Here is a 12,375-nt window from a genome sequence, read left to right on the forward strand (position 1 = left end):
TGCTTCTCTTCAGCAGGGACAGGGAAGCTGGTCAGAGTTGATGGGAAGATGGATGGAGCCAAATACAGGGCAATCTTGGAAGAAAACCTCTTGGAGTCTAGAGACATACCCTAAAAGACTGGCAGCTGGAATTGCAGCAAAAGGTGGTTCTACAAAGTATTGACTCAGGGGGCTGAATAATTACGCACACCCCACTTTGCAATTATTTATTTGTAAAAAATGTTTGGAATCATGTATGATTTTCGTTCCACTTCTCACGTGTGCACCACTTTGTATTGTTCTTTCACGTGGAATTCCAATAAAATTGATTCATGTTTGTGACAAAAAGTGGAAAAGTTTAAGGGGGCCGAATACTTTTGCAAGCCACTGTACTTGCTTCTACGTATCTGGGACAGGCATTTTGCTGATGGAATGCTGTTTTGGCAGCACATAGCGCAGCTCCATTAAGTTTTGTGAAGCATTTTTGCAATTTTTAATGCATCAGATTATCAGACATTTTTATTTCTTAGGCCAGGACAGGCTCAGTATTGGGCTTCTTGGCTAGGTTGTGTTAGCATGATAACACAACCTAGTATCAGTATTGGGATACTGTACATCCCTGGTCAGGATGAGATTCAGAGTGTGATTAAAACAATCAGTGGGATCATGTACACTTTGAGAGAGGCCAATCAACTCTAATAAAAAAAAAGTAACATGTTGCATTGACTTTCATTTTCAGCATCTACATGGATGCTAAAAAATGCCCACAATAATTATAAGAAATCTGAGTACAGGCCAGGAGGACCATAGATGACAACAAAATTGTTTTTTGACTTTTTGCATTAGAGTTAGGCTTTTAAAAAAAATCTAACTAAATCTAACTCTGCCTGGGTCTCTGATAAAGCCATCTTTTAACATAACAGGGGGTAGCCATTATTTTGTACATAGTCTATCAGTGTTTAAGAGTATGGATTAAAAGCAGTTCATCTTGATAACATATGTCCCCTTATTGGTATGTGAAGTCAGAGGACACGCAGGAAGAACACAGCAAGAAAACAATCACCTGGATTATTTTCAGACTATTACATGGAAAAGTTGAGAAAAAAAAACATCTTCAACTGACTGAAATTCTGTACAGCTTGGGCCTGTTTATTTGGATTGAAACGGCTGTATTAGGCTCCATGTAAATGTAATTGCAGGCTCAGCCAGCACTGTGAGATAACAGCTACAATCTTCTTGCCTTCTAAAAAATGTTTCATTTCATGCTGTACCACATAGTTCTTTTATTATTACATAATCTTCTTCATTAGTGACATCTCACTGATGCTATTTATTTTGTTACAGAGCTTTGGGTCCCATTACAAAGTTGAAGGTTCAGTCAGGTTAAGGTCGGCATCACTTTGAGATCATTGTCCAACTTGAGCTGTCAGACAGACAGCCTAACATATGACTCTAGAATACTTGAGTGCTCATGTATTATGTTTGGTTTTCTCCAAATGTGACACTGTGCGTTGTGGCCAGACGTCTGCACTTTGGTCTCATCGGCCCAAAAGACGTTGTTGAAGTCTTGTGATTTGTTCAGATGCAATTGTACAATCCTAATCCATGCTGCAATGTTCTTTTTAGAGAGAAGAGGATTTTTTCCTGGCAAACCTTCCCAACAAGCCACACTTGTTCAGTATTTCTCTAATTGTACTGTCGAGAACTTTAACAGTTAAGGTGTTTGCACACCAAGTGTGATGAAAAAAAAACCCCTGTGAAATCCTGCAGTCCTGAACATGCAGCCTGCAGAGCAGCAGAGTCGTCTGCACTTCCTGAGCACTTTGGGCCTGAGCCTAACTGAATTTTGCTAGGACCGTCCACTCCTGGGAAGACTGTGACACTTGTTAAGAGCACTTGATTGGCATCAACTGACTTAACTTAATTACTATCTTATTTATCAATTTGTATGGAAGTTCTAACCCTTACTGCTTTCATACTAATTATGAGAACTCAGTTGATTTACTTCCAATCCCCTCTGTCTGCATAAAAGCAGTGTTGGAACACACTGTGGTACCATACCCTCATGAGCATCAGTTGAACAGTATTGTACTGCAGAAAGTAGTGTGATGGTGCAAGAATGGAGAGGAAAAAGGTGATTAACAATGGAAGAGAGACAGACCATCATAACACTGTCGGTCTGTCCTACAGAGAAACTGCAAAGAAAGTCAAGGTGTCAGTGAGTCCAGTTTGCTTCATCATCCAAAGGCTCAGAAACAAAGTCTGCAGACCCAAAGACACAACTGAATCAGAGGCCAAGTTACCAGCTGTGTGATAGGCGGCTGACAGGACAACAGCTTCAAGCAGCTTAATAGTGGTCGTAGTAAGAAAGTCTCAGTTTCAACTGTGAAGAGAAGACTTTGAGCTGCAGGTTTGACAGGACGAGTTGCAGCAAGAAAGCCAGACGTCAGAATAAGACAAAGAGGCTTGGCTGGGACATGAAACACCACCATTGGACTACTGAAGACTGGAAGATTGATATTATGGACTGATGGATCAACATTTGAAATCCTCGGTTCATCACACAGGATCTTTGTGTGTGGCATCAACGGTCAAACATGGAGGAAGAAGTGTGATGGTCTGGGGCTGTTTTACTGGATCCAGGGCCAGTGACTGTACAGAGTGAGAGGCTCCCTGAACCAAAACCACAGCATTGTGCAGCACCATGCAGGACCCTCTGGTATGCACCTAGTTGGTCAGGGATTCATCCTACAGCAACATAAAGACCCAAAACATAGATCCAAGCTGTGCCAGAACTACCTCAGGAACAAAGAACAAGGTGGTGAGCTTGAAAACATGGAGTGTCCAGCACAGTCTCCAGACTTAAACCCCACCGGGCTGATTTGGGATGAACTGGACAGAAGAGTTTCCAGCTGTAATTGCGTTTTTGTATTATGCTTTCATTACAGAGTGCAATGAGACATTAAACAGCGTAATATTTAATAAAAAAAAAATTGGAAGAAATTAGTGTGTTCTAAAACTTTTGACTGGTATTGTATGTGACACTGGTTTGGAAGGTAAGCAAAACTCTTTGTTATAAAAAAGCTTTCAAAATAAGGAGCAGCCAACAAGTTACAGAGCGTTAGCCTCCAGAGGAGTGCCCTACTGTCTACTGCCAGCCTTTTCTCTGTGCAAATGTTTAGAAAACACTGAGGAGCAATTTTCCTGGTACAAAAGTGTTTTTGTCTGCGTTTCTCACCCTGTTAGGATATAGATAAGGACGACACCTGAGACGAAGAGGCCGTGGCTGCTCGAGTGTCGGCAGAGCAGCAGAATAAAGTAACAGAGAGCAGTGAGCAGCAGAATCCACTGCATGTGCTGCTCAAAGAACAGGAAGAGGCCAAACATCCCAGCCAGCGCTGACACTACATGTTTCACAGTAGACACCACACCTGAGGAAGCAAAGCAGGACGCACTTAGAAACGTAATCACAAGTAGCCTGTTGTTGTTGCAGAGCATAATAAAGTTAAACATGGTCCTCATCCACAAGGTTTTAATTTTTAATATTTTAAAATAATTTTAATAGCTAGTCTGAGGCTCTAAACAAATCAAAACAGCAATAAGCTTATTTCTGACTAATGCTGAATATATATATATGTATCATCTCACTCAATGTTTTTTCTTTATTTTTATTACTTTCAACATTGTAGATACAAACTGAAGACATCATATATATGAAGCAGATATATGGAATTATGTAGCAAAAAAAAACCCTGATAAATAATTCTAAATATGTTTTATATCACTGATTCCTCAAAGTAGCCGCCCTTTGCTTTGTTGACAGTGCTGCAAACCCTCGGCCTTCTCTCAGTGAGCTTCATGATGTCGTCACCTGAAATGGTTTCACTTCACAGGTGTGCCTGTCAGGGTTCATTTATTGCCTTCTTAATGAGGTTGGGACCATCAGTTGTGTTGTGCAGCAGTCAGGTTGGTACACAGCTGACAGCCCTATTTGACAACTGTTAGAATTCATATTATGGCAAGAACCAATCAGCTAAGTAAAGAGAAACAACAGCCCATCGTTACTTTAAGAACGGAAGGTCAGTCAGTCCAGAAAATTGCAAAAATGTTGATTGTGTCCCCAAGTGCAGTTGCAAAAACCACCAAAACTGGCTCACATGAGGACTGTCCCATGAAAGGAAGACCCAGAGTCCCCTCTGCCACTGAGGATAAATTCATCTGAGTCACCAGTCTCAGAAACCACAAGTTAACAGCAGCTCAGATTAGAGCCCAGATAAAATAAGGAGAGTGATGGAGTGCACCAGATGGCCTGACCTAAACCCAGTGGAGATGATTTGGGATAAGATGGGCCGCAGAGTGAAGGCAAAAGGACCAACAAGTGCTCAGCATCTCTGGGAAATCCTTCAAGACTGTTGTTAAACCATTTCAGGAGATGACCTCATGAAGCTCATGGAGAGAATGCCAAGAGTGTTCAAAGCAGTAATCAAAGCAAAGGGTGGCAAATATCGAGGAATCTAAAATATAAAACATGTTTTAAGTTATTTACACATGTGTTCATTCATAGTTTTGATGCCATCAGTGAGAATCTAAAATGTAAATAGTCATGAAAATAAAGAAAAAAACATTAAAAAGGAAGGCGTGTCAAACTTTTACACACACACACACACACACACACACACACACACACACACACACACTCGTGTGAAATAAGTGACTATTCCCCTGTCATTACCCTTAACTGGTTTACTGTATTTACTTGTATGGATGAAGATGTTTACATTGGCACTTGTGTTTTTGTTCCTCCCAGTGTGTCAAAAAGGCTGGAATATTTAGAAAACTACTTGTCATATGATGATGACATTTTACAGAGAACATGTGAAACATACATGTCCAAACTTTAAACCATAACATTTTCAGCCAAATCACAGGTGGCTGAGCAGAAGATGTTCTGCAGCTCTGACTACCCATTTGCGTCCAGCGATAACTGTAATCAGCAGCTGGGACGTGTGCTCCTGTGCAGCGAGTGAAGCTCACCCAGTGTGAAACAGAGTCTGCAGAGCAGGCAGAGTAGCAACAGCCTCCACACCTGCTGGAGGCCTTGCTGGACAGTAATGAGACCGCAACTCTCAACCAGCTCCTGCCACACCTCCAACCTGCTGGGAATGTCCATCCTGCACACACAGACAGACACAACACAGCAATATCACAATATGTTCACAAAGGTCAAAGAGTCCGAGTGCTGTTTTCAGTGCTTGGCTGTAATGTTTCTGTAGGCTTTACACAAAAACTGCACATGCGCATTAACAAAATGGATGGATGGAGGAAAAAGTAGGTTTTTTGTTTGGTTGGGGTTTTTTTTTTAACATGATGACTTTTAATCTGATTAGGAAAACATTCTTTCTGTAAGATTAGTCTAATAAATTTGTTGGAGATGTTTCTGTCACTCCGGCCCCCTCCCACCGTCCAAAGACATGCAGTTTGTGGGGACAGGTTAATTGGATAATCCAAATTGCCACTAGGTGTGAATGTGAGTATGAATGGTTGTCTGTCCTTGTGTGTTAGCCCTGCGACAGACTGGCGACCTGTCCAGGGTGTACCCTGCCTCTCGCCCTATGACAGCTGGGATTGGCTCCAGCACCCCCCGCGACCCTGAAAAGGATAAGCGGTAGCGAATGGATGGATGGATGGATGGATTTTTCTGTCACTAAATTCGATATTTTTAATGTGGAGCCACCTCAAACAAGGAGAATGTTTGACTGCAGCAAATCTTCCCTAACCAAGCTTTAACAACATCAGGTGACATGGGCAAAGAAAATATTGGCTTGATAAGCCTAGACAGACTTTCTATTTTAGTTTGTAGGATTCGACCAAAAACAGTGATGTCTCTTTGCAACTGTTGGCATTTTTCTATATTATTCATAATATTCTTCTCCGGACACTGCTTTATCTTTAGAAATATCCCCAAATATTTCACTTACATTTTTAACCTTTACGTTATATAATGGCTGCAGAGTTAAGATTTCATCCATCCACCCATTCGCTTCCGCTTCTCCTTTTCAGGGTCCCGGGGGGCGCTGGAGCCTATCCCAGCTGTCATAGGGCGATAGACGGGGTACACCCTGGACAGGTCGCCAGTCTATCGCAGGGCTAAAACACAGAGACAGACAACCATTCGCACTCACATTCACTCCTGCATTTATCTATATTTAACTGTAACCCTAAAGCTTTAAAACAGTGTTTATAGTTCTTAATGATGCTGAAATTTGATTTGTTTTCTTTTTTAAAATAGTATCATCAGCCAACTGACTTCCCGTTACATTAATCGCGTTTACTTCGCTGTTTGCAATGAAAATACATAACATCTAAAAAAAAAAAGAAAAAAAAAGAAATCTTCTTTCATTTAGTAAATCACTCCAGACAATCAGATCCTAAACGAATCGTATGCTATTGTGTATTGTGTATGTCGTCCTCTCAACAAACCTGATTGATTCACAGATTTATTGATGAAAGAGCTCTTTTTAATCTGGCAGCAATCGATACGGCAATAATTTGATAATCTGCGTTTAACAGTGTAATTGGCCTTTAATTATTTAAAAGGCCAGGTTTAGGAACTTCTCCAGGTTTATGAATTAAAGTAATCAGTCCTGGTTTCATTGGGCGCTTCTTTCTCTCTGCAAAAAGAAATATCTCCACACATTAAGCTTCTTAGATCTTTCCAAAGAAATCGATCAAAATGAGCCGTGAGCCCATCTGCACATGGAAAAGTATCTAAGACCATCTTGGAGTGAGAAAAAAGAAGTGAGTGAGCTTGATGGCTAAGAATGACACGATGGTTCTGACTTTATCATCCACGAAGGTTACTGACTACTGTGCTTTATGTGACAGTGATGACAATCGGCCGCACGCACTGCAGCCTCGCCGAAAGTTACTCCAAAGCGACCGTTTCATTACTGGATCATCCGAAGGTCCACGGAGACTGCACTAAGAAACTGGCCTACAGGAGCTAGCCGCACACGTCATCCAGCAACAACTAGCTTTCATGTTCACTTACCTCCGTTAGCTCTGCTGCACCAACCTTTCCCACACGTAACAACAATTTGAGGTGGCCTGCAGGTGGCGCTAGCTCTGCTAAATCAAGTCCAGCAATCCGGTTCGGAAGGTCAGAGACCGGGCTCACCTGAACTGTTGAAGCACAGCCAAAGACCCCAGATCCAGGTCCAACCAGCTGGCGCACGGAAACAGCTCCTCTACTCTTCTTCGTCTTCCACACTTTCCTACTCATTCCCGTCTTCCAAACCGTTCCTTCACTGCCCCCTGCTGGTTTTACGGCAGCTTCTTCAATGCGTATCCTCCGTTCCTCTCAGCGGCTCTTCCAGTCGAAGACACGTGACCAGAGGAGGCAGCAGGCATTTAACCAAGCTAGGAAGCCTCGGCAGCAGTCTCTCCAGACCACGCAAACAACTAGAGAAATAAGAGCTACGTCTGTGTAAATGTTCAAGTGAAATACAAATGTGTGAAAATGGAGCACAAAGCCAACACATTTGTTCTTTCTTCATTTTTTTTGAACTGCTGCCCTGTTTGCAACATTATTTAAACCTATTTCATTTCAGCTGAAATAGTTCCAAATATTTTGGGTTTTTAATCTCATATGATGTATGAAATCATACTATAAAGTAACCCTGCCATTCCACATTCAAGTATAAAACCGCCATACTTTCAATCTGCTTCACTGTGAAAAGCAGCCGTTAGGCTACTAGCTCATCTGTCTGTGATATGCACAATTACAATACTGTGCAAAGGTTTTGAGTCACCTCTCATTTCTTTCCATTTTGCTTTCCAGGAGCCAGACATTCAAAAATCAAAAAATCAACATTTTCACACCTATGCTTTTTTTATTTGTTTGTTCAATCATTAATTCTGACCTATCAATCATTTCAGCATCAAAAGACACACCTACACCCACTCCTACCCAACATACACACTCGTATACACACATTGACGTAAACAATGGCAGAAAATTATGGGAAATTCAGGAAAGGAATAAATAAGTGTTGTCTACACATAACAGAAAACATAGCAAAGAACCAATCTTCAGTGATATCTTTAGACACTTTGTTTTGGGCAGCCTGTAATGAAAACAAGGAATTTGTCCCCATTTCTTGAGTTAAATCTATGAAAAATGCCAAAGATAACACAATTTGACAGGCACTAATTAATAATTGTATCAACAGGCTTAGCTTGACCATTTTCTTTTTGTTGAACACTTGGCATATCTCAGAACGGTGTGCAGGGAGTCTCTAAAACATCTGAGAAAGCTAGAGTTTTTAAAAACTCTACAGCAGATGAACAGTATCTGAAAGTCAAAAACTGGAAAAGATCCAGCAAAGACCTGACACAGGACCTGAGAGATGCATCCAATCTGTTGTTCACTGAAGACTCATTAGAAGTTGTCTCAGAGGAAAAGTGGCTTTCATGGCATGGGATACCATCGAGTATCATGAAAGTTTCTCTGTGCAGGCAAAATTGAATTTTAGAGTGCCGAGGGCCGAAGACCTCTCCCTTCAGTCATTTATAAGCAGTCTGTACTCAGTCAGGCACACAGGGCTCTATTCCACATCCTAAGTATGAGCTCTTGGCTTCTGGCAGAAAGTAGAGTCCTAAAATGTGGCTGAATAGCATTAACGTTTCATTTGTCCCTACACCAATTAAGCTTTTACATCAGAGCTTTGTGTAGCACAGGGGTTTTCTGTGGAGTATTGGTTGCTTTTAAGCTGCTTGGTTTGTCATTATCGATCCACTTCTATTTGGTATTTCTTTAGTCTTTCTTTTAATGTTTATTGGCTCTTTTAAAAAGCAGTTTCTGTGACAGCACTTTACACATTTCTGTAAAATTTGTCTTAGGGGACAATAAAGTATACTGTACCGTATCAAGAAGCCATTAATAAGAAGGAAACTGATAGAAATGGCAAACCAGAGGCAACAGGACTTATGTAGAGATGAATCAAATTTGATATTTTTATTTAACATGTTGCCATTATGTAACGATATGGCCCAGAGATGAGCTTTGAATGTTGTTCAAGAACCCTTGAGAACTATTTGTGAAGACACTTACAGAAGTTACAGGAAAGTGTTCCTAAAAGAGAGTTCAGCCTGTGTAAAGATTAAAGGTGGTCAAACACTGAATTTCAAGCTCGTTGGGACTGTGGAAACTGGAGTTTGCTTGTTTGTCTTATTTTATTTTCCCAGGTCTTGATAGATCTTTGCACCTAGTTCATCAGCAATGAATGAAGCAATGAGGTCTGTTTCAAGACTAAGGGAGAACAAAATCTTTGTCTCTGATGTCTGTGAGCTGAGCTCTGCAGCTAATAATGTCCAGCAGAATGCAGTTTTGTCAGAGGAGTGCTGCAGCCTCAGCTGCGCGGGGACTGAGAGGAGCGTGTCGTCGCTGCTGGCTCTGGCTCTTTAAATACTGGCTGCCTCCGGCACTTCGCGGCCGGCCGAGGGGGGAGCCCAGCCCCGGTGGGCCGGTTGCAGCTCTCCTGGGCTCCTGCAGGAGGCACTGCAGCGGGGTTTCTGTCCGTGGTGCTGGAGAGTCGGCAGTCTCTGTCCGGGGTGCTGAACGGCTCGGTTTGCTGCTGCCGCCTCGCAGACTCGGCCCCCTGTGTCCGGCTTGGCTCCGCACTTCTTTCGGGCTCGTAGTCGTTGGAGCGTTACCGGAACGTCCTTCTGCCCGGAGATGTGTCTGCGAGGGGGGAGGGGAGGGCAGTAGTCTGAGCGTAAGGTAAGGCCGAGCTGTGTCTGCGTGACAAAGAGCAGCGTATGCGTGGATGTTGTGAGGCCTCGGCTGCAGACTGTGACGCTGGATTTGGTGCCGAGCGGTGCGGATGAAGCGAGGACGTATTTAGGTTTCCATGTTTTTAACTCGTTTCCTTCCATCATTGGATCATTGGAGATCTGCCTTTTCATCCGATTATTATTATGGGCCGCTCGGCGTTTCCGGCGGTTCTTTGGCGGCCCCAGAAGTGAGAGCCCGAAACGGGAACAGCCCGTCCTCCGCCGGCCGCAGGCCTGGTGGTGCTCAGCCGATCGGCCTGTAGCTCATCCTGTGTTCTCATTTCTCTTTTTGTCAATTGCTGTCAACGTGAAAAAAAGCTTTCAGCAGGATGAGGTCACCTGAAACTTTAGTCATCCTGAAATCCCGATCTGTCACGTCTACAGCTGACTGCTGTCGACTGCCTTCTAGAACGTAGCCTGCTTTACTTTGAGCTCCAAAATCATGAGCATTGATCAGAAAGTCCATCTGTTTACTGATGGAATATTTGAATAGTTAGACTGTACGCTCACACAACATGTCTGCATTGGATACTGTAAGTGTCAAAACGGGGCTCCCCCCTCACGAAATAATTTAGTCATACTTTTGAACTAATGGATATTTGTATTGTTCTTGCCGTCCAATGATTTTTAACTTTAGCCAAGAAAAGTGGCTCAATCTGCAACAAGACCGTTGAAATAATTCAAGCTCATCTTTCCAAAGCTAAATAGATAGCAGTAAATCATTACGTAAGAAATATATTTGTCTACATTTGATTTTGATGTTTTCTGATATGAGAATCAAAATACAGATTTTGGTCAAATCTGTTTGGATGTGGAATTCGCTCACTATATAAACATACAACACACAACAGCAACAGCTAATGTTTGGTGTTCCCAGTGACATGCTACATTTCTGTCTGAGCATGTACAGTATACTAGACCCATGTGCACCCACATATTTCTCCAAAATACACATTTTCTGGTACCTTTGGAAAGATTTTCTTTTAGAAAAGTAGAGTTTTCACATTTCTACCTCCATAAAATTGTGGGATTCACAAGAGAAAGATTAAAGATCTTTAGTTAGAATATAAGCAAGCAGCTTAATATAGTGTATAACATAGTTGTCCTACAACACTAGCTGACTGTAAGGTGGTGTTGTGTGTTTTGTGTGTTTTATCCAGCAAAAATGAGTTCAAAGTTCAGACTCTGAGCCCGCGGTGGACCAGTACAGAACCAGTCAACCAGAGAGGACAAGCCTCAGTGACAATGTACCTATCTGTCTGCCTGCCTGTCTGTCTGTCTGACTGTCTGTCTACACTTCCTCACTTGTGAATGTTACTCATGTCCCTCTGTTACTTAGATGAGTCAAGACACTACAGAGACACGAACGCGAACCCGCTCCAAAGGCATCCGGGGTCAGTATATACACACCCACACACACAAATAAAATTTCTAATACATTAAAAAAATGTTGAAATGAACGCTATAGTTTGCATAAAGCTCTTATCATTTTCACCATGACAAAGAGGGTGGAGTACTGAGAAAGCACTAACACACTTGCTTACCAGACCTTCCTACTTACAACAGTAGTCAAGACAGCTGTAGCTGTTGTAGATGAAATTCGTTTTTGGAGTGTTGCTTGGACGTATCTTTACTGTTGTAAATGGACTGATTCTTACATAGCACTTTTCTACTCTCCCGGAGCACTCAAAGCGCTTTATACAACATGTCACATTCACCCATTCATGCCCATTCACACAAGACCTTCTTCTATGCTTTTTAGAAAAAAAGAAGCTAACTAGCACATACATTCTCAAGTGAATGCATCAGAGAGCAACTTGGGGTTAGTATCGTGCATGCAGACTGGGGGCGACAGGGATCAAACCAAAAACCTTCCAATCAGCAGGTGACCTGCTCTACCACCTGAGCTACAGCCACCACATACCCTGTGGTCTACTCATAGGGTGCAGGCTTCCTATGGATGCTGGCATTGAACTGTGTGCTGATAATAAGCAGATGGTCACTTTTATCTCTTCTTCTTTTATCATTATCTTGTTTTTCTCATTTGCCTTGGCACACTCCTCAGAGCAGTTCTCAGCACTTACCAAACACATTTTAACAATTTTTCCTGTGCCATGCATGCTGAAGGATAGAACTCTCTCCAAACCATTATCATTTGTGAAAAATGCTTGTTGTGCATTAGTATTTTAAATTATCATGTGTCATTAACCTGCATATAATCTTAAATATTGACACCGAAACAAAAAATTGGCATGCTATGTGTAAAAACATAATAGTACATCTCGTCACTCTGTGGGACAAGATGTCCTCTAATTCTCCAACTTACATTGTAATGGAGAAGATGCCATCTATCTCTTACAGTAAGCAAATCATGTCGACTATAAGCAGAGCTCACAAGATAATACGCTCAGAGTTTTCACTTCAGTTAAAGCCAAATTATTGTTATATCAGTATCTAACATGTCTTCCTGTTTCATCAGAACTGGTGGCACAAGAAATGAAGCAAGACTTAAGGTAAACGAGTTTATAACTCAGCATAAAAAGTTATAAATTTTATATATAT

The 12,375-nt window shown here is 41.9% G+C and overlaps 1 protein-coding gene and 1 long non-coding RNA gene across 3 annotated transcripts in view; one reads left to right on the top strand and one right to left on the bottom strand.

Annotated features, from left to right (window-relative positions):
• Window positions 1-7,256, bottom strand: part of LOC102203699 (protein-serine O-palmitoleoyltransferase porcupine-like) — a 26,058-nt gene extending 18,802 nt beyond the window's left edge. Inside the window, exons 1-3 of one of the 2 annotated variants that reach the window (XM_005752306.1) lie at window positions 7,157-7,256; window positions 5,014-5,150; window positions 3,218-3,410 (exon numbers count right to left, since the gene is read on the bottom strand). In XM_005752306.1, the coding sequence (XP_005752363.1) occupies window positions 3,218-3,410; window positions 5,014-5,149 (329 nt within the window). In that variant the 5' untranslated portion in view covers window position 5,150; window positions 7,157-7,256. Of the gene's footprint in view, window positions 1-3,217; window positions 3,411-5,013; window positions 5,151-7,030 lie in introns of both variants that reach the window. The other variant, XM_013915712.1, reaches the window with a different exon arrangement.
• Window positions 7,257-9,389: 2,133 nt separating this feature from the next.
• On the top strand, window positions 9,390-12,326 carry LOC102203981 (uncharacterized). Its single transcript, XR_312284.1, has 3 exons — window positions 9,390-9,760; window positions 11,153-11,207; window positions 12,293-12,326. It is a non-coding gene; the product is annotated as an uncharacterized LOC102203981 (long non-coding RNA).
• Window positions 12,327-12,375: the final 49 nt, after the last annotated feature.

Source organism: Pundamilia nyererei, unplaced genomic scaffold, assembly GCF_000239375.1.
Source record: "Pundamilia nyererei isolate P.nyererei 1_Seehausen unplaced genomic scaffold, PunNye1.0 scaffold00352, whole genome shotgun sequence".
NCBI lineage: Eukaryota > Metazoa > Chordata > Actinopteri > Cichliformes > Cichlidae > Pundamilia > Pundamilia nyererei.